The 22,738-nt window shown below is 43.3% G+C and overlaps 2 protein-coding genes across 3 annotated transcripts in view; both read right to left on the reverse strand.

Moving 5' to 3' along the window:
* Positions 1–1,857, reverse strand: part of tiam2a (TIAM Rac1 associated GEF 2a) — an 87,191-nt gene extending 85,334 nt beyond the window's left edge. Inside the window, exon 1 of one of the 2 annotated variants that reach the window (XM_079174905.1) lies at positions 1,802–1,857. The gene's annotated coding sequence lies outside the window, so the exon portion shown is untranslated. The remainder of the gene's footprint in view (positions 1–1,801) is intronic. The other variant, XM_079174907.1, reaches the window with a different exon arrangement.
* On the reverse strand, positions 1,215–22,693 carry scaf8 (SR-related CTD-associated factor 8). The gene is made up of 20 exons (XM_079174909.1): positions 22,585–22,693; positions 21,573–21,656; positions 9,026–9,070; positions 8,554–8,715; positions 7,993–8,149; positions 7,749–7,876; positions 7,476–7,652; positions 7,307–7,386; positions 7,079–7,190; positions 6,549–6,680; positions 6,326–6,435; positions 5,974–6,167; positions 5,782–5,882; positions 5,467–5,580; positions 5,145–5,301; positions 4,793–4,923; positions 4,450–4,591; positions 4,324–4,371; positions 3,981–4,187; positions 1,215–3,851 (listed from the first exon to the last, which is right to left on the reverse strand). Exons 1-20 carry the CDS (start codon positions 22,612–22,614, stop codon positions 1,816–1,818), a joined length of 4,347 nt encoding a protein of 1,448 aa, XP_079031035.1. The 5' UTR covers positions 22,615–22,693; the 3' UTR covers positions 1,215–1,815.
* Between the last annotated feature and the right edge of the window lie 45 nt (positions 22,694–22,738).

The following is a 22,738-nucleotide window of genomic DNA, read 5'->3' on the forward strand; positions in this document are numbered from 1 at the left end:
CGCATGTAATTGGTCGGCGTGTTTCCTGGACCGCTGTTCGAGTACCGTAAAGGCTGGAAAAGCTGCGCCGGTTAAAAACGACGCGCTCCCGTCAAAATGTTGTAATTCTCAATTATCTATCGGTTGTAGGTCCAGATACAACAGCGTCTGGGTCAGGACCCGGACCACAGTGACCCCCTGGTCTAGATGTTTCATAATCTCAATACACAACCTGGTAAACTAGATATGCATGTCCCATCACCTCTTTACGTTTTCATTGGTTTAAACTACTAACATGGTTCCGTTATCTCAGTTCGGAGCTGCAGGGTTGATGCGTGTGCGCAAGAAGTCCTCTTATCGGCCTGAGTCAGGATTCATGACAATAACAGGGGTAAAAAAAATCTGATGCACCTTTAACTTTTATTCAACATCACAACTCCTGTAGTAGACATTTTGGTCTGGAGAGAACAGCAGACTATGGATTACTAGTAGTATGTCTCAACAGAAAAGCACTACAAGTATGAAATGACAAAAGGAGACACAGGAAGGTTAAAACATGGCTACAGGCCTGCATGCACAGAACGATGGGAGTACATAGACGTGTTCTCCTCTAGGTGAGTGCTGTACAAAGCGCCAAAGCGACCATTCAAACTGTAGGCCAGTCAAATTCTGTGCAGGTAGCATTGTGTTCATAGAGCTGTCTGAAAACAGAGTCGCACGCACATGTGTGGTGTGCGTCACACAGTAGTGTTCGGGTAGCGTCATGAACGACTAAATCCATTCAAAAAAAGGCACAATCCCATCCTCAACAGTCACCCAGCGAAAAGCTTAGGGGGGAAACATACAGGCTGAAGTCATCAGAAACTAAAAAACTACAAGTCCCACGGTTGCATCCAACAGAGTGCTCTGTTGGATGGATGGTACAGCAGCAACTTGAGTTGCGAGAACATCATAATTCGACTGAAGTGACAGCACACACTGTGTACGAGAGCCTGTAAAGCAGTCTTAGTTTCCACTGGTCCTGGGTCAGAAAACAGTCCTAAAGCATGTGTTTTTTTTTTTTTTTTAAAACAGACAAAGCATGTTTATTTAAAACTAAAACAAAATGCACCCGACATGAGAATATCCCTCTGTTCTTTCTCTCTCCCCCCCCCTGGCATGTTGTGTGTTTGTGTTCACTGCATAATTGGAAACAAATTACAGACATTTATTTTGGGGGATACAACATTGTCATGTTTTCATTTTTTTTTTTTTTTTTTTTAAATGTTCATTTTTTCCAATTATAAGCAGCTGTAGTTGTCTCACTGTATGCAGGCTATTTCTTTTCTGCGTCGAGACAGAAAGCAGGACACCACAAAAGCATTCACTGAAAACTTTGCAGCAGCATTTTAAAAGAAGAGGAGACAGAAATTGGACCAGAAACTACCTTTTTTCTTTTTTTTTAAGTATTGTGTGCATCTGTATTCAATCCATTGTCCAACAGCCAGGATGTGTTACTCTCTTCCATAGGAAGGTCAAAGCGCTTCCCCCCCATGTACAATTGAAACATTTTGGTCGGCTATTGAGTAAAATTCGCCAAGCTTAGATTAATTAAAAACGGGTGGGGGGTGGCATTACAATTAAAAAAAAAAAGTAAATAAAAACACAAGTAAAATTGTCTATCAATAATTCAGCTAACACGCTTTCTATTTAAGTACACTGGTATTTGTGAGAGATAAAATCATTTGTTATTGGTTATAAGACAATAACGGCATGTCCCGTGTGGTGGTTTGCTGACATGAGTACAGAGAAGAAGAGACAACTTTACAAAATGATCTTTTACCTACTGAGTGATGATTATGTCCCCTCAGTGTCTGTGACAGTGTCTACCACTGGCTGACTCGCAGCTTCCTCCATGGGCTCACTCTGTTCATTGTCTACGTCCTCAGGAGAGGCGAGCTGCTCCGGTTCACTTTCGGGGAGCACAGAGTTGGGAGAGGGTTCTTCGGTGGGCTCCGGAGAGCTCTCGGGAGAGGACTCGGGCGTAGATTCAGCCACAGTGTTATTGTCCGTCCCAGCTCCATTGACCCACTGGGGTTGGGGTGAGGACGCTCTCTCTTGTGACTCCTCCTCATCCTTCCTCGGGCTTTCCTGCTCCTCCAGAGAGTGAGTCTCTTCGGGGGGGCTAGCAGCTTGTGTGAAGGCCACGGGTGAGTCTTGGGATGAGGCCTCAACCAGCGGCGAGGCTTGGCTTGGGGACTCAATGTCTGGAGAAGCGGTGGTTTTGGACGGGGACTGGGATGGGGACTGGGATGGGGACTGGGATGGGGACTGGGATGGGGACTGAGTCTTGGGCTGGGATGGCGATTCTATTTGTGGGGGGGTCTCAGGCTGTGGCGATGACTCGGCCTGGTTGGGAGCCTCAGTCAACGGGCTTTGCCCTTTGTCAGGTGACTGCTCAGGTGGTGATTGGGCTAAGGGTGGTGACTGTGCCCTACAGGTCTCAGACGGAGCAGGAGGTTCTGACTGGTGCTCAGGCACAGCTGCTTGGCTCTGCGATGGCGTTGGAGACTTAGTCTGAACTTGAGGCGGCGGCTGATTCAAACCAAAGAGGGATGGTTTCCCCTGAGCTTGGGGCAAGAGTGGGGACTGGAACCGTGGCTGAATCTGGGGGTGCAGTTTGAGTGGCGCAAGCAGCTTGCCTTGGTTCAGGGTCAGGTTGGGATTGAGAGTCGGAGTCGGAAGCAGAGGTGTAGGCAGAGGGAGAAGCGGTGTCCAGCCCCCGCGCTCACGCTCCCTCTCGCGGTCTCTCTCTTTGTCGCGGTCTCGGTCGCGCTCATGCTCTCTGGGGCGGTCTCTGCCTCGCTCCCGGTCTCTATCTCTTTCGCGGTCCCGATCTCTCTCTCTCTCTCTGCTGTGGCGGTTGCCGTTCATCTCCCTCCTGAAGTCAAAATCTCTTTCATCTCTGTCTCTTTGTCTGTCCCACGGGCGTCTTCGTTCGTCTAGGTCTTGATGTAGTTCGCTGTCAAAAGGTGCTGCTGCTGCGGCGGCACCACCACCACCACCACCACCACTACGGTTCCAGGCCTGTGGCCCCCCAACAGCCCCAGCATTGCCCGAAACTCCAGCTGCTGCTGCTCCTCCTGCTGCTGCTGTCCCAGGACGGCTTTCAAAGCGGTTGGGGAAGTTCTGCCCGGGTGTGGGCCGCTCTTCCTGGAACCCTTTTGGACCACCAGGGGCCTGTAGGCCTCCTCGCATGCCATCTCGTTCGTCAAAGTCACCTCTGGTCTGGGTCCAGCGTTTATCAGGAGTGAAGCCTGCGAGAGCCTGCAGACGTCCCACTAGGCTAGTTCTGCCCGGCTGAGTCCCTGGGGTCTGGAGCAGGGGAGGCCTGCCGCCTCCTCCACCACCTCCTCCTCCTCCTCCTGCTGCTGCTGCTGCTCCGCTGCCACCTCCAAGAGGCTCCCTCTGCTCTGGCGGAGGGGTCCTCAGCAGGCCTGTGCTCAGCTTTTCCATTGGAGGGAAGCGGTAGTCCTGGTCTTTGCCCTCGTCGGCTCCAGAGGAAGACTCGTCCTCCGTCTTGGACACATTTTCATTGTTCAGGTTGGGAGCCCTGTTGAAGGGGTCCAACTGAGAGAAGGGAGGCCTGGCACGGGCCTGAGCCTGGAGGGAACTCTCGAGGAGGCCAACGGCCTGCTGGATGGGGCCCGGCTGCATGAGCAGTGGGAAGCGGACGGCAGCCCCGGGTTGGAGGAGGTTAGGTCGCACGTCCAGAGGCAGCAGACCAGGCATCCTCTGACCAGTCAGACCAGACTGATGCAGCTGGTGGGTGAGCGACGCCGTGGGGTGCATTCCAAGGAGACCCATCCCACTCCGGACTGCATTCTGCATGCCTGGGGGACAAAACACAGTGAAAGAAATACATGTTAAAAATCAACACACAAATAACCTTTATAAACTCAAACATAAACTCGCTAAAAACAAAGTCTCTTTCATGCAGGAACATGTTGGCATTGCCTCACCTTGCAGTGTTAGCTCTGCAGCAGCATCCATACCATCTGCAGACTGTAATGTTTTGTCATTGGTGGCCTGCTGAGAGTGGACTCCCACTGGGTTGAACACACCGGCCATGAAGCCGCCAGGGAGAGGGCCGGTCGGGGGAATCATCGGACCGAACGGTGACTCCTTGACGGCCTCTTGGTTGGTTCCCACTGAAGGCTGCACTAGCGCTACAGGTGGGTACAGGAGAAAACCACAAATTGAATCGAAGCCCAAAAAAAATATCAATCAAAAAGCATTTGATTGTACATTTTCAAAACTATATGCGTGTTTTAGTTATCAGGGTAGCATGTCGTAAAAACTCACAATTGGCTGCCGAGACCATAGCTGCCGTCTGCGCTGCCTGCATGAAACCTACACAGTAGAAAACGGTTCAGCGTTCTGTAGGTCAGATTCATTATTCATGTGATGCTTCATGTGACCGTCATTTACCTGGCGGAGGCTGTGAGGCGTTGAAGCCGGCCCGTATGAAGGGTGGCGGCGGCCCGTAGCCTGGTGGGGGTATGCCCATGGTGACGGGGAAGGTAGGAGGCACCAAACTTACTGCACTGGGAACAGCCTGGACCACTGGGAGCTGGATAACACAGATATGATCATGGTCATCAAAGTCAACAACTGCTCTCTGGATGTCTAGATCAAGATAGTCCTACTCATGGCAAAATAGAAAAATAAAGCACTTTCGACATAGAGCTGGGTTCAAATCTGTTAAAACTGCTCTCTGCTCTTTTTACAAACAAGAAATCTAAAGAGTGTACTGTGCAGATTGAGACGGTACCTGTACAGGCATCATGGTGACCTGCTGGTTGTAGGTCTCAGGCTGGGTGTTAGATGCTGCTGTAGGCTCAGCTATTAACGGCTGACTTGTAACTTCCTTAGCTGGCTCAGCATTCTTGGCTGCTTCCCACTCTGCAGAAACAAACAAACAAAGCCATCAACCATCATCCAATTCTTTGTTTGGATTTAGGGAGTTTAGCTGTAACTTTGCAACTCAAACATTTTCTTTTCCTTCACAAACAATCTTTTACAAACCTGCATGTCCTACTAATATCTGCACAAGCACTGCTACAGAGTCAACAGACATAGTGTGTGTTTGAAATAAGTTAATATGTTAAAGGGTTTCTGTTCACCATCATTAACGGTCTCCTGGTCAATGATTCCTCCCTCGGCAAAGTCGTCCAGGTCGTCCAGCTTCACCTTCTCCCAAGGTATGTAGGTGACGCCCAAGTCGACGTCCCAAAACTGCTTGTACTCCTGCTTTACCCCCTTGTTCAGAGCCCATGCAATCTGGATCAGACACACACACACACACACACGAGAAGGTCAGGAAACAGCATTTTTATAAGGATCCATGTGCCTGGAGAGCTAAACTGTCTCTGACGTTCCCCCGTAGGGGATTGATGGGGAAACTACATCAGAAGAAATTGCAAGGAGAATGAGAATAATGTTAACCTTGATGACTTTGGAGCCAATCTTGAAGGCGCCAGTGCTGAGCTTCTGGCGGGAGCGGAACGCATCCTGTCTGTGGACCATACAGATGTAGGCACAACCTCTGGGAGGGATCATCTGAAGGAACATGCGGGCACACACACACACATACAGCAATGTGAAAATGTTAAAAAGGAGAGTGTGCAAATGTCTAGCATTGAGGAATGACAAAGAAATAAAAAAGATATAGGGACTGTCATAGAAATATTGCAGAGAAGCAGTTTAATGTAACTACATGGTAATGACAAATTTAAGTTCATACGACGATATCATACTTACATTGATTGACTCAATCTGGCCAAACTCTTCAAATAAGTTGGTGAGGTCTTGCTGGGTGGCCTTTTTGTCCACCTGGCCAACCCACAGAGTCGTGCTGCACACTAGGTACAGGTGAGAGGGGGAAACAATTATCAGAAAAATCACTGAAAGCAAACATACTGTCAATAACTGTCTCAGTAACTTCTACTTTACCACTTAGAGTCTTGGATCGTATGGGAGGCAGTCCTTTCTTCTGCCGCTCCTTCTCTCGCTCTCGGGCGAGTCTCTCACTCGAGTAAGACCGCGATGACTTCCTCTTGCGGTCTCTGGAGCGTGAGCGGGACCGCTTACGGTGTTTACGTTTCCGTGAGCCGGAGCGGGACCTGGACCGTCTCCTCTTGGGAGACCTACAGAGAGAAAACACCCAAAAACATTTCATGTTATCACACCACAGGCAGCACTTTTCTAAAGAGGTTAAAAGATCAACTTATTCAACTTAATCCACAGACAATTCAGCGATACTACGAGCACATTTAAAAAAGAGGAAGAAATGAGTGGAACTGACCTAGAGCGCGACCGTGAGCGTGTTCGGGAACGTGTGCTTGCGATCTTCTTCTCCTCTGCCTCAAAGATCTCCTCCTCCATACCATCTGGGCCCTCGTCCAGATCCATGTCCTAAAAACAGACAGGGTCATTACATACAAGGTGATATAAAACTGCTGTAAATATTCTGAGACACCACGGTATAAATAATTATGATTTCCAAGTTTTGGTATTGGCCCACATACCTGCTGTTGGTTATCTATGGTGTCATCCAGCTTGTTATCTGGCTCAGGAAGCTGTGGCTGGCTGCTGCTCTGAGCAGATGCAACGGAGTTTTCGTGGCCAAAGATGGAGTCCTGCCCTTCTATGCTCATTGCCTGGGGAGGAACAAAAAGCAGTATACCCATCATGTGTCATTTATTAACAAGGCATCTAAACAGGCAAGTCTAGGCATGAATATCCATAATCACAACTATTTCATTTTTGCATTTTTGAGGAGCAGAACATTGCAAGTATTAAGGCATTGTGGGGTGGATGAGAAGTTATTACATATGTACAGTGTAAGCCTACTGAATGTGCCGGCGTTATAGAAGTTGATCTCATTGCAGATATTTATTTGCACACTGAAACATTATTTACTATCCGCTACAGTAATATAATGCAACTTGGATGAGAAAAACATGTATCTGTTAAATCCTGTAAAGTTCCATACACCACCATTCCTGAAAAAACTTAGTTTGGGGAAACAATGATCTGTGTGTGTGTGTGTGTGTACCTTCTGCTGGTGCTCTAAAAGCTGCTTCTGAAACTGTTCCAGGTTCTGCTGTTGTAGCTGCTCCGCCAGCTGATGGAAGAGGGAGCTGTTGATGGGCTCTGACACCATTGGCCTGGAAGTGGTCAATAGCTCAATTAGATCAATGAAGGCGGTTGACACAATGAAGACACTTTGGATCATTGTTACATGAGAAATAATACCCTTATCAGAAAACACACTGAAACTTACAACTGAGATGATGAGGAGTCCTTTTTAGACTCTTCACCGCGTTCAGAATCATTCCCAAAATCAAACGGACCCAGAAGCTTCTGCAAGGAACACACACAACATAATCACATTAAGAGGCAGCCGTTGACACACGGGATAAGAAACTTTTACTTGCCGACTGTGGCGCTACCTTATTAAAAGAGGACACCCTCTGCTCCAGGGGGTTGAGGCTGTTGGCGGTAGCGGCGGCGGTGAGCTGAGCCGTCAGAGCTTGCAACTGCACCACCAGGCCAGCATCCAAGGCCTGCAGCAGGGACGGCTGGGGCTTCTGCTGCTGCATCTGTAGACTCTGCACCAGCTGCTGCAGCTACAACAGGTGATCACACGGAGTATTGGACACAGTTATAACACAAACTGCAGAGGCTATATGTAGGCTAGATGATGGGTTTGCATGCCCACTGACCTGTTGTCCCTGGGGACTCTGTAGGATCTGTGCAACGGCAGCGACAGTGTCTGTGTTGGTAATCTGGGAAGCCCAATCCGGCAGACCCTGGACTATGTTAGCTGGGGTAGCGGGGGTAGCCGGGGTACCTGGACACACAGACACAGAGGTGTTGCAGTGCGAACTCTGAAGGAAGCAGTTGTGTGTCAAACAAGCTGTCTGGTTACATCATCAGTGTATGGTTGCGTGTGTCCTTTTGACTGACCAGGTGTAGCGTTATTGACTGGAGCAGCACTGCTGGACATGACGGGTGTGATGCTGGGAGGGTTGATCCCCGCCGCCATGTCCAACAGAGGCTGGATGATGTCACTCTTGAAGACGGCGTTCTTTTGCCACAGGTTCAGGACTCGCACTATCTTACTCTGAAGACAAGAGAGAAAAGATGGAAAACGCAGCTTTGACATAACGGTGAAATGCAAACACACTATGCCAGGAGCAGCCGAAAAGAAAGTGCTGTAATAATAACAGAAGACTGACAGAAAGTCCAAGGCCAAAAACAGCCACAAAATGTAATTTACTAGTTTTTTTTTAACAATTTCTCATATTTATCCATGATAATGTGGGACAACAACAAACTGCGCTACACATATACAATGTATAAAGGCCCTGTTCATTCCTATTTGTGTTTCTGAGGCGCATGAAGCTAAAAAATGTGTGACATCTCTGAATTCAGATGAAAACATCCAGATCTTCTGGCAATCTGCCGCATTCATGGGGCCTATAGAGCAACCAGAACATAGAGAACCTATTGAAGAAACGGTCTGACCTTATCATCTGAAGGGCAGCGGTAGAGCTGCTGGAACGTTGCGATGATGTTCTTGCTGAAGCGCGGGGCAAAGACATCCTTCTCCGTGCCAAACTGGTGCCGCGACTGCCTGACGATGGAGTCGACGACGTACAGCCCGGGGACCTTGTACTCTGGTTTGCACTGCGGATACAGAAAGGGACAGCTGGTGTTAGGATACTTTCATAAAAGTTAAACAATGAATTTACTGTCTGGGGCCTTCTATGCGTTACTGAAGTGATGAATCTACCTATTTACAGCGCTACGCCTCAAGTAGATCACAAGCAATATGTGAAACTGACTATGAACAATGCACTCACACTGAATATATGAATTCACCAAATCATCACACCTAATGTCCTGAAAAGGTTTGTACATCGAGTGTGTTTTAACTCCCAAAACTAAGTCTCATGTTTTGTATTTACTGACGATCCTGGTTTAAAGCAGAGCTCACCTTTAGAATGAACTTCTCCACGCTCTGGACGACATGCTTGTAGAACTGAAAGAGAAGCAGAGGAGAGGGAACATTGTGAGTGAACTTTAGGTTTATGTCAAATGAGCTGTCATGTCATTTAGTCTTCCAAGCCGTTTATCCTCATTTAGACTTGGAACGGACAGATCATCAATGTTGAAGGTAAATTGTCAATTTTGTGGATGCGTGACAGAAAGATGCAAAGAATAACCGTTCAAGTAAGACAGAAATATGACTTTTGGAATGAGTAAGAAGTAGTATAGAAGATGTTCTTCTACTAATATAGAATAGACAGCAGGAGCAGCTTCCAATATTCAGAACAGAAAAAGCGACAAACAGACATTTCTCAAGTGTTCCAGGAGCCGGTCACATAAGAAACGTAGTCGGCTAAGTGAGGCTTGTTCTGCTCATTGTTGCCAGTTATTTAACAACTGTTCCTCACCCACATGTGGTTATGTGAACAAGTAAGGAAGGTACAATTCACAAAATGTAATGAAACAGATCTAAAAGAGCAGAATGAAAGTGATCACTTTCAGTCCTGGAGTCAGTCAGTGCCCTCTTTAATCAAATACTCTTTAACAACATAGAGGCAGCCTGGCAGCACATTAGAGACCAACCAAACATTGTAGTTGAAGGCAGACTAGTTTCCTCTCATATTTATGGTCTACATGCAAATTAACTCGTGTTGTTGTGAGGTGGGACAGGAGAAGGAAAAACACCGCACCGCGCTCAAGTTAATGAACACAAAAATTGCCAATTATAGAGCTGCTTTTTTATGCAGAATCATCTTTCCTCGCAGTCTGGGGGCCTCTGCTTAAATCTAAAACAACGTGCATGTCAGTTTTAATTTAGAGGAATCTACGCATGGATACTTTAGATGTTGGAGAGGTTTGTGACTACTACTCTGAAATGACACTGCCGCGCCTCGTCTACTACTAAAAGACAAGGTGTGACACAGTTTTGTCTCCAAAAAGGTCCGTCAATGTCAGGAAATGTAAATTCCTACTATCAACTGAAGTAAAAGTTGAGAATCACAGCCAGTCTTAGTCAGTAGGTGGTCTCCATACCTCTATGGCTGTCTGGTTACTAATCCAAAAATCATACATTATATAAAGTCAGTGTGAACAGGAACTTTAAAAGAACTAACAATGCAACAAACAAAGCGAGAGGATTAAACATGAAGCTACACACACTCACAGGGAACTCTGTGATTGGACAGTTTTGGCGAATCAAATCAACTTCCAGTGACTAACAGAAGTTTAAGCCCAGTTCAATGCTTCTGAAGTCACAAAGACAGAACTGATTATAACCATTAATAGTGTTATCAGAGTGCAAAAGGAGCTCATATTATGGATGACTAACAGGTAGAAGCAGGACTGTACAAAAGCTTCATTGCACACGCTCCCCCCCCCACACACACGAGGCCCCGTGTACAGTCTGATTCAGGGCTTATTACTTGGATCGTTGTCACATACTTTTAAATTAATTTAATGAACTGACAACGTACACAGGGTCGAAAACAAGCAGTTTGATCCAATAATCTGGTAAAATACCAGCGCTAATGTGCATACGTGTTGATTGGCATGAATAGCTCATAGACATGCTTTATACAGCTCAACAATAAGATTGCTACATGAAAAGATTTCATAGTAAGAAGATGAATTTTTTTGGTAGTTTTGGTTTTGAAATCACGCTAAAATACCATATCTGTAATCATAAAATCCACTCGTTACAAGGTTAAGACGCATGCTAATTTGTAAATATTAATTCACGATTAAGAGCTGGCGCTCCAATTATGTACGGAGCGGTGCAAGTCCCTACGCTTTACACAACACCGTCATGCAAATATTTCAGATCAACGGGATTCTGTCCGTGGAAAATAAAGAAAATAAAAAAAGCTTCTAGTTTAGGTGTTGAGTTAAAAATAAACACTTGGGCCCCGAAATAAAAAGGACTAAAGACTTTCTACGATTAAATATGTGGATGTATAAAAATACTGAAATTGGAGTAAAACTGAAGTATTACATGTTTACCTTCTTCATATTGCAGTAAAAACTGACACAGTGTGCAGCCTTTTTTGTACATTTGGTTTTGAACAGATGAAACATCTCATCAAAAGCTCAAGTTCTACAATCAGCCAGCAGATGGAGGCAAAGGACAGGAGACTGGGTGGCCAGAGTTCATGGTTCTTTATCACAGGGACCATGGAGAGTAGACGATGTGATCATTTCAGGTGATAAAGAACAAGAGTCACAGACTAAAGGACGGGAAACTAGAAGCAGAGAATCAGAGTGGTGCACTGCTGTCACAATCAAAGCTGGCTCTCATTACGAGACGGTGCTGTGATGTGATGTTGTTGCCAACGCATTACAAATGTCAAACTGTTAGCGTTTCACTAACTGTGCAGGTCTTTATGGAAACGTGTTCATCATTTCTCCAATTAATGCTGAAAATAAATGTCCAGATTAACACTCTGTAGCTGAAGCGATTTAAAAATAACAAGCTTTCAACTACGCGCACTCGAGGAAATCAGATGAGCTCGAAAAGAAAAAGCATGCTTATGAAAGTCAATAAAAGCCTCTCAATCGCTGCGCCGTTTACCTCGGAGCCAGCTGTGTGTCCTGAGTGAGGCGTGCGGTGACTGAACACTAGTGGCGGTGTGATATTGGGATTCAAAGTGTCAGATGCACCAGTCAACGTTCTAATAAGCAGCAGCCTCGTTAAAGCCTGACATGACGTCACTGAACAGATCTGAGACCAACAACTCAACAGCTGCCTCGAAGATGCTTTAAAGCAGTGATTCTCAACTGGTGGGTTCTAGGCCTTTGCCTGGAAAAATAAAAAAAATCCTGTGCTTTTATTTTGAAGGGGATTTTTTCTGCAGCGGAGTAATCCACACTTCTTAACAGTATTTGGTGTTAATGCCTTATAATGCTAATATACACCCGCCATTTCACAGTATAAAAGGACACCCACAAAGTTTGTTTTCACGTGCTAATTGATCGACACCGACTACATGAGGTATGGATTTTCTTACATTGAGGACAAAAGAGGGCTAAAACCTCAGTGTGTTTTGTGCAGCGAGATTCTGGCACAAGAAAGCATGAAGCCGTTTTACTCGTTTACGTGAAACATGTGTGGGACGGGGACTGACAGGAACAATTCCTCTGCACAAGAGAGCTCCCTACTACTACGACTGCTCAGGTTCAAACTGCACCATCTTTTCTTTAAATACATTTGAGAAGTTGAAAATGTGGGTCACGGCGTGTCATTAAGGGGTGATGGTGGGTCCCGCAGCCAGACCAGTTGAGAACCACTGCTTTAAAAAGAACCCGACTCGATGATATAATTAGTGCAACATCAGCCTTAAATAAGTAGAACGTGAACCCATTAAAAAAACACAGGAGTCCAAGTAAGCCACTTAGAACATATTCAACACCAGCCAATCAGGCTAAACATGAGAGCTTTACGATGAAAACAGGGATTTGAAATGTGTTCATTAAAACAAGTAAATCACACATTCATTATTTTGGGGCTGAAAGGCCAACCCAGTGTTGTGTGGGGGCGGTGTGTAAAGACTGAAGAACAGAGGAGGAGCGTCCTCCTTTGTTCACTTTAAAGAGTCGTGGCTCTTTAACGGAACATCTTTAGATGTAAAACGCTGCTGGGATGACTCTGAATTAACCAAACAGCTGCTAACCCACAGGACCAACAACAGCATCACGTACTCAAAGCCCACTGGTGACGACACCACGGACACAAAAAGCACAGATTAGGAATTAAAACGAGACATGAAATAGTGGGCAGCATGCCATTATGAGAGGGCCATTATTGAAAGAGGGCATTGTCATAAAAGAATTAGAATAAAATGAGTAAGAAATGAACATTTGGAAATACATTCAAAGCTTCTTTTGAGGTTTTCGAACGAAGCTTCGGCTGTCGTCATGTTTTTATCTTCAATTTGAATGAAGTGATTTGTCTGATTACGTTCAATTCACTGTATTGAATGAACACAGCGTGGCAGCGTGGGCCTCCCTTTGTTTCACTGCAAAGCGAGACGTTTTTCAGACCGCAGTGAAAATGTTGCTTTTGAAAGATTAAAAAGCAACAAATATGGATTTCAGTAGAATATTTCGAGAGATAACAACAACTTATGAATTTTTGGAAATGACTGCATATATCTCTTGTCGATACCTTTTGAACCGTACAACACTCGCACACAGCCACCACTGGAACACATCTCTAGTTTAATACGACTCACTATGCGCCTGCTTGTAACCGGCATCAACAACGTAATCTTCACCAGTCTCTCTCCTCCGCCCCACTCAGTGCGTGAGCGGAGAGACTAAACACAAGAGCTGAGGAATCGGGTGAAGTTTTAGCAGCCGTGCTTATGATTCTACCGGTGTGCCACTGCAGAAGAACACTGATTAATGTGGCCTAACCTTTCTCTTCCAATATTCAGAAATACCGGCTTTAAAAGAACGGAACATTAATAGACATGAAGAAGAAAAGAAAGAAGCTGGGCAGCATTTGACAGTTGATTATGAAATATGAACGTCAACGTTATGAATGAAGCGTCAAACTCTTCTGTGCAGACCTTCGAAAATAAGTTTAGTTTTGATCATTTCTTAACACTTAGGTGCATGTAAAAAACGAGGTGACAACGTAGATGACATGAGAGAATCGGTGACTGCTGATTTGGGAACGTGTGCAAGGTTGGAGGAGTTCAGGACTTTATAAAGATGACCGCTGCACAGACTTAACGTTACGGCAAATTAGGTCAGAAAAAGACAAACTTCTCGAGCTGAAGAGCTGAATCTGCATTCCACGATATCAAAACATATCACAAAGTCTGATGAGATAATAATAATGTTATTGTAAACGTGGTCACAGAGTAAATGAATGGAAATCTAGAATTGAGATGCATCGAGAATAATTTTCAAAATAAAATCCAATGACTTTAAACCCACTGTAAACTAATCTAGCATATTGTAGACTCTGATAAAGTGTGCAGAGGTTAATACAACTATGTGATATTAACTCTGCCTCATTTTTAAGTGTATTGGACAACTTATTATGAAAAATAACATATTCAACAAAGTTTTCACCATAAGAAAGACCGACACATGGACTACCTGATACAAACTCTTGGCCAGTTACATTTAAGTGAAAGCATGATCTCGACACAGCACAGCTAACAGAAGGCCAGATGACATCACATCACTGGTGGGATTCTCCCTATTCTCAAGACATTGGTAAAAAGCCCCTCTGCATAACTACTCGGTTAGTCTGGTAGAAGTATTGCTACACAATAATCAGGAAATCCTTTGCATCTACAGGTGCCGAGTGGACCACAGACAGAAGAACGAGCATGTTGCAGGACTACACAGGCGACTTTGATAACAGTGACACCATAATGCAGTTTATATCCATTCCAACGTGTCATGACTTCATTCCAAAGCGTGTTGTCGTCTCAACCACGACACCACCAGTAAGACTAGTTCATGTCTTTTGTGAGAAGACGTCTATCTATACAAAAGGGCTGTTGTTGGTTGCAGTACTGTTGGCTGTAAAGGTAGGATTGGTAATCTTGAGTTAGATATTTAAAAACAATGATCCACCTGACAACACTCAGCCCAGCATGTCTCTAACTCTAATGAAAGTAGCTCGCAGCACGAGCTCCAAAAGAAGCCAAATCGAGCAAAAGCCGCCAAGTCGGCAACACTGACAGCCTTTTCAGGCCTCCCTCCAAAGCCACTCCCCCAAATCGTCTTCATGAAACAACAAACATGCCTATTGTCGTTGCTCCCAGCTGTGAGGCTAGCAGACTCTGCTGACACGCAAAGAGTGCACGAGCAGAGTGCACGTGACGGGCAGCCTGTCGACCAACTTTACATCTAATTGTACTTTACTACACTGCTCTAATACTAATAGTATATCATTCATGAGCCTAAATGTACACAATTTACAAAAAACAGTCCGTTACAAATTAGAGTAAAAGTATGTAAGTATATTTGTTCTTAAAGTATAATGTAAAAGTACTCACTATGCAGCCAAATGGGCTCTTTAGTTGTTATTATAATAATATGAGATTATTATGATGCAGTAACACGTGAGATGCAGTTAAATGTTGGAGCTGGTAGTAACAGTGTCATTATGTTTTATACTGTAAAAAGTAAAAAGTACAATATTTTCCCATGAAATGTAGTGGAGTAGAAAGTAGCATCAAAATTGTACTGAAGTACAGTACTTGAGTACAATTACTTATTTCTGTTCCACCACTGATTAATATACCACGACCAAATGATGTAACCAGTGGAAAGAAGCTAAAGAGTCCCAGCAACAAAGCACGGTGAACCAGACGGGGTCAGTGGTTCTAGTTTAGTCTGATTTTCTCTTCAGTATATTTACTTTTGCTACTTATAGGTGCAACATGTCAAACTGAGAGCATCTCTGCTCAGGCACACATTGCTCCACTATATTTTAACATTGCAAGTAGTAGTTTGCTGCTGTGGTAATGCTCTGAATGTCAAGAAGAGAACTTTATATGCATTTCTTTTCAAAGAACTACTCAAGTCAAATCGATGGAATAATTGGCAGAATACTTGAATACCAAAATAATGAATGGCTGCCATCCCAGGGTTCCTGCCGGTGTACTACAAGCCTCATCTTTCAAGTAACACGGGGATAATGTTAATTGTAAATTTAATAAAGATGGAGTTTGATGGACACATTGTGCTCCATTCATCAAGCATCAAGCAGAGGAGTCCCTTTAATCTATAGAAGTAATGAAACAAAGACGATTGATCCGAGATGAGCTCTCATACTCTGACACTTGATGAATACTCGTCACTGTGTTATCTTACCATCTAAAATAAAAAATGTCAGGACTGAGGACTGCAGAAAAGAGGGGACGATACGAACAATTTAGGCCGGACAGCCAGCAGCACACAAACAGAGAAGAGACTGAAAAGCACTGCATCCGAGGTACGGCTGTGCAATACGGCCAAAAATGTCTGGAACAATATCGGTCATTTCCTATCTGGACATATGTCACAATATAGTTTCCTGGTAATTGAATAAATAAATAGTCTATATGATATCAGCACATGGTAAAGCCTATTTTCGCATACTCCTGTGTGTATTAAACACAAATGAAAAGTAGCGAGAATATTCTCATTAAATAAAGAACTTTAATGCAAAATGGACAAAACAACTGCAAGTGAAATTGTAGAGAATTGTTTCCCATTAATTCACTAGACTGTCTTGAGTCTATTTTACCCGCAAGAGATTCATTATGAACCAAAATAGCACTTATTGTATTCATATTAGTTTGTTTCTGTATGTTTGCTCTGGGTTATGCTCTTAGATGTTCGTGTAAACAAGGAGATGCACTTATGACTTCTGGTGACTAGTAGTTCTCTTGAATACCGATGTTGAATACACTTATTGTAAGTCGCTTTGGATAAAAGCGTCTGCTAAATGACTGTGATGTAATGTGATGTAAAAAACTATTTCTTGACACTTCTCAGTAGGTGGATAACCCATGATGTGTTTAGGATTAAATGGTTTTAGTAGAGCACAGTGTGAAAATACTCAGAAGTAAAAGCCCAGCTTTCAAAATGTCGAAGAAGAAATGTATCAGCATCAAAATCTCCTTAACGTACCAAAAGTATACTCGTTCTGCAGAATGGCCCATTTCAAATAATATACTTACAGTAGGCCTACATCATTAATATATTAGAATTATTGATGCAATAATATGTTCATCAATTCCATTTTACTGGCAACGGTTGAGTTCATTTTAAGTACTTTATATACTTAATAATTAGACTATATACCACTTAATAATACATCAGTTTGTTAATCGATTTATATTTTGTATTAAAGAATCTGAATATGCACATGTAGCCTAAGTACGAACTGATATCGTCAAATAAGTACAAAAGTACAATAAAGTAAAAGTATAAAGTTACATACTCAAGTACCTCAAAAGTGTACTCGAGTAAAGTACTTGAGCAGCTTAAATGTACCTGGATGTAGCGACATTACAGCACCACACCAAACCGTTTACGAGAGCACAACGTTCTTCGTAGAGCTAGCCTCTTCATTTTGCTCTTTAAGTGCACCAGATCGATCGTTCATAAGGTGTACAGCAAATAAAGACGAGGTAACTGTAGCCGTGTCAGCAGCTGTGTTAATGTAAAGGTTGCAGAGAACTTTTAAAGGAACGATGTAGAAGGGAGAGATTCTAATGTGGGTCCTGACTATAGAGTGCAGTCTACCAATAAGTCTTTCCTCTGACTTGGATCCAGATTTGTCATAGGGCTGTCAATTCTGTATTCAACCTTTAGACTGCTGTTTGAATCCAAGAAATACTAATATTCTAACGAAATGTGGTCAAAGTGTACAGTGTGTAAATGCAGCGGGCCGTTTATTGCACTGCAAGAGGTGGAACGCATTTGAAAGATCACTCTCGTCTACTGCATTCAATGTTGCCTCATCTGTAAACTATTGTTCTCTTCACTAACGCACAATGGAGGGAACTAGCGAGGCATGCTGGGAAAAATAATGACGTGTGAAAGCATTTTGGATATAACGTGTGGATAAAGGAAAGAAAATCTAAAAGGCATCTGTTACCCTGTCACTCAGGTGAGTGAACGTGAACCAGTTCTACAATATAATTTAGGATTAGGCTACTTGGGTTACATTTGAATTAATTCACAAAATAACAAATGTATTTGTTGATAAAATCAGCAGCCGAAACGGTGTCTTAAACACCCGGAGCGGATCAGCCGCTTTGACACGGTCCTTTCTCAACATATGTGCCGATGTGGAACACACACAGCCACCCTGTGTGTGTGTGTGTGCAGCAGACATGAACCACTGCTGCTCTGTCCAAACAAACACTCAGAGTTTATGCACCGTGACACAGACAACCCTCAGGGAATGAAATTACCATGTTAATAAACGCTGTGTTATTAATGCAATACTAACACTGGCTTAGTCTTGAACAACTACCGACTGTCAAAACATTCTGCACGGCCTATATACCATGTGGAATTAATAAGGTGTATATGTGATCTTGAGGATGAATGCTGAATTGGTGAAACTCTGTGTTTCGTGTTAAAGCGGCACTTCAAAAGAAAGGTTGAAATCGTAGAAATAACCAAAGCAACTCCTGAGTTTAAACCCACCACATCCACTAATGATGGATCAAGCACCATCAACATCCAGCGTGAAGCATCTCAGGACATGTTCTGACTCGACTACCAAAAAAAGAAAGGAGCGTCACCGACACAAACACTGTCGTCAGACAATACAAAAAAGAGAAAAATGAACAAGATTGCACCTTCAACGTCAAACAAAACCAAAGAGCACAAAGCATGATAGCCAGAGGGCTTCTCTGGGTGTGTGGGAGCAAATTCACTTTTAAAAGATTTTTTTTTTTAAGTGGTCTTCCATCTTCCTTGTGAAACAACCCATACTCCTACCTAAGCTGGTAAGGGACTCTCTTATCTCTTTGTAACTCTCTCCACCCCATCCTCCTGCTTGACTTTCAGTGCTTTGGGGGAGCTGGGAGAGCTGCTGAGGGAAGGGGAAACGGGTGTTATTCTCAAGCAACACGAGGCAACAGCAACACCAGAAGCACAGCACATCCTCAAGAAGCAAGCGTACAGACAGGATGAGGAAACACATCATCAGAAGAGACGCCACTAAGCACTGGTGTCCTGGACTCGTGCGGTCAGGACCGCGTTGTAATAACAACATTTATGGGAGTAATAATACTCAGTGTTTGGTGATTTAATAGGCCCGGGTTGCAGGAAACCAGCCATTAGTGTAATGTAGTGAAATCACAGAGAGGGGTTTTCTAAATAAAATACATTAAAAAAAGATAAATCCTGATTCAAAGGGAAACCTTGATCGTAATATTTTAAAAACCACGTATTTAAAACTAAATAAAAGAGGGATGGATTTCCCAAAGATATGTCTTATTGCTGGCGAGTGCAATATAATTATTAATGAATTCAATTTATTTTCAATTCAATTTATTTCGTAACGCCCAAAATCACAAATCTGCCTCAGAGGGCTTTACGGTCTGTGTAGAAGCTCTTATGATGTGGGCCTATTACAATAAATATGATTATCCTTTTAAACCCTCCCTAGATATGCTCCCGCTTAAGAAACAATATTGAGTAACAAAAAGTTTCTATACGCCTACAAGCGATCGGGTTACGGCTCACACGTTGAGGTGTTTAGTTGCTGACTCCGCGTGTTTGTGTCTCACGTTGCAGCATTAACTGCAACGAACTTTAGACAACGAATCAAAATATCACAATCTACCTTCCACATGTGATCCATGTGTGCCAGAACAAAAAGTTAAAGATGACTTTAGAATATTTATACCACCCACAGTAATTCCACTAGTATTCTTCTGTCTATGTAGCTCACTTGGACATGTATGAAATCAACCAGTCTGCTCTAACACAACACTGAGCCTATTATTTGGTTATCAATCTTCAGCAGTGGTTTAAATTAAAAGAAGCTGTCGTCAAACTCCATTCAAAACCATTTGTTCACTCAAAGGGTAGAAAGAAGCGCTGCAGTTTGACATTTCACATACATGATAAAATGATTCGGTGGGACACTTTACTGATGGCTCCATTCTATTCATGCTATCAGAAACATCGGAGCTTTTCTCACAGCGTCTGCTGTGGAAGAGGCCTGGTGGTGTTGCACATTAAGCTAATAGAATTCATACCGGGGCTGACAAAATTGGCCCAAACTTTTGTTCACTTGACGTAACGTAACGCTGGCCGTTAGGACCGGGTGCCGACATTACAGTTGTTGGTGAATTATCCCGTGTGCAGCTTCAACGAACATTACATTTGATTTTCCATGAATGAAAGTGGCGTCGTGCGAGTCATGCCAGAAAGCCACGGTAGCGCTGCTTTTTGTTTTTTTAACTATTCGATTGTGTATCAGAATATAGAATATTAGTTGAAGCCCTCATTAGCACTCATAGTGCAACATGTTACTTTCATTTTATTTAGTATAAAATAAGAATACTATGTTTTGGGGATTTAGGTTATTTCCTTTACATCATTTAATGCAATTTGAAATTGTTTTTTGGCATTATCCATTTTTTTGTTGATTTTATTTTTAACAGCAGAGCTCATAAATGTGTTTTTTGTGCATCAGCAGACTCCTGAGTGCCTAATTTTAGATCAGCAGACATTTCAGAGAGATCTGAGCCGTAAATAACAAAGAACCTGCACGTTGTTTAGAGACGAGGTGTATTTAGAAACCCAATCTAAAAGGCCATATACATTCAAGTTGATTTTGATACGATACCAATTAAGAAACCAATGTCTACACAGAACAGTGTTATGCAAAGAGTGCCAGATCCTGCTCTAGCCGTCTTATTTTCATATACTAAAACCCCATAATATAAGCGACGGATTGTTAAGCACACTCGATTTAGTCCCAAACCTTGTGTTCTGTAGTTAATGTGGAGTCCCGTAGGATCTCCATCCTGCTGCAGCCCTCGACTTAACACCTCCAACGCATCGTATCAGATGTATTTATTGTTGTTCCAGTTGTATGGAAAATGACTCTGCTGGGCTCTGCTTATGGTCCAGCATAGTATGGAAATGTCTTAATTCATTCCACTAACCGGAAAATGCTTTCTCCCTGCCCGCCTTAGTTTTGAGCCTACCAACTACCTGCTGGTGTGATACGAGCTTCAGCCTCACGGCTACACAGAAAACACAAGACGTATATGAAGAATAACAGAATGCTTTGAACTATTTGTAACTAATGCAATATGCAACGGTATTTATGAAAGGATAAGACTCATCAGGAGTTAAAATACTTATACGAACCCGTCAGTGTTTTACAAGAATGCTTAATCTAAATGTTTGAATAATTATTTCCTACATATTGTAGAGGGGTATTCACAAGGTTATAAAGATGTAAAAAACAATGCAGTAGACTGTGTGGAGGAGTTGCGTTGTTACGGATCAAATCACCGACATAAGGAGCTTGTAAAAATACAATGAGGGCATATTGCCACTGGCGTGATAATTTAATGTTGCTGTATAATTAAAATCAGTCTTTTAGAGTCCACATTTGCATTTTCATCTTTGCTTGCTTGAGTTTAGTCTTTTGTAATTCATAAACCACAAATAGGCCATCATTTAATGAAGTCGTATTTAGATGTGTCCTATTAATCAAGTACTATCGTGTAGTTTGTGGTTAAAACAGATGTTCTATGTTGGGAATAGAAGTCAATATCTGTTCCTTGTTATAGCTTACAGTCTTCATAACTCGCTACATGTTAGAGATCAGTTGTGGAGCCGCTCTTTCCCCCTGAGAGTAATTTTAAATATTAAAAAAACTAAAATTAAACCATGTTAGCTGGATGGTTAAGTAAAGATATTAAGAGAGTTTTAGAGCATTTCTCTTTCATGAGCATTTCTTTATTCCCCATTACCTGCCTCATCCTTCAACACTACATACTTACTTTTATAGCTTTGATTCCAGACTTGGTGATCTGGGTCATCTTGGCCTTGGAGATGGGTGGCTTGTACTCATTCAATGAGTACAGCTGGAAAAAAACGACAACAGAAAACACACATTGTTGTCATAACACGTTACTACTAAGACATAACGTCAATGAGCATTCAAGGCTATATTATAAGCAGCAGTCTAAAGCATAAAAAAAAACATCATTTTGGATGATTCCTAATGAGCCGATGCATTTGTTTTGGTCCTATTAAAATGATGTAATTGCGTTCAATTGAGGAATCCAATTCGCACTACTTGTAAATAACTGTGGGTGGATGTTGAGGTGAGCATGTGCACTGACTAACGTTGAGCCAAAGCACAGGCAGCCTTCGGTGTCAATGCAGACAAATATGTGCGCTAACGATACTAGCTTTGAGCCCTCTGGATGGCTACAGTTAATGGTGACCCTAACGCGAGCTCGCGAGCGCTAGATGTCCATTTGTACTCGCCGTTGACTAACCAGGTTACCCGGTCGTTAAACGTTGTATTCAGTTTGAGGTTACGTTACACCGGGGCGCTAACACGTACTCGGTCAGACAATAATAGTCTGGCAGCGAGTGCGAGGTATTCCACCCCCCTACGTCCATATAGCGTTGAGTCAACGCTAGTTAGCTCACCAAGTTATCTCGCAACTGAGGCGGGTTTTTGCTAACTTGTAGCTAATAGAAAACCAAACAGTCTGTGGAAAACATCTGCTCATATACTGGCAACCGAGCACGACGTGCGTGGATAAACATATTATCTTCACGGCTATAGTGAGTACGGTCAGCGTTAATTACCCGCTGAGTAACGTCACGTTATCGCTGTATTGTTGTGCACAAACAGCGGCCTTGTGTGAGGCTACACCTCCTCTCCTTTTCCGCCGCTAGATGCTACAAGTTAGCATACCAGCTACCGCAAAATGTGAATAACACAACATTTTACTACTCTCAATGTGTTACGAATTGTGCAATTGGTTTCAAACAAACCTCATTGTTAAAGGCTTTGACGGCCTCCATGGTGTCGGTCGCAGGTGACTGTAAATATTTACAGATATCTCCTCAATAACCGGTTAGAGACATGCATGCTCGACGCTTGGTGAGATGGAGGAGACTGCCAATATGGCGCATAACCTCAACAAGA

The sequence above is a fragment of the Pholis gunnellus genome, assembly GCF_910591455.1.
Source record: "Pholis gunnellus genome assembly, chromosome: 15".
Lineage (NCBI taxonomy): Eukaryota > Metazoa > Chordata > Actinopteri > Perciformes > Pholidae > Pholis > Pholis gunnellus.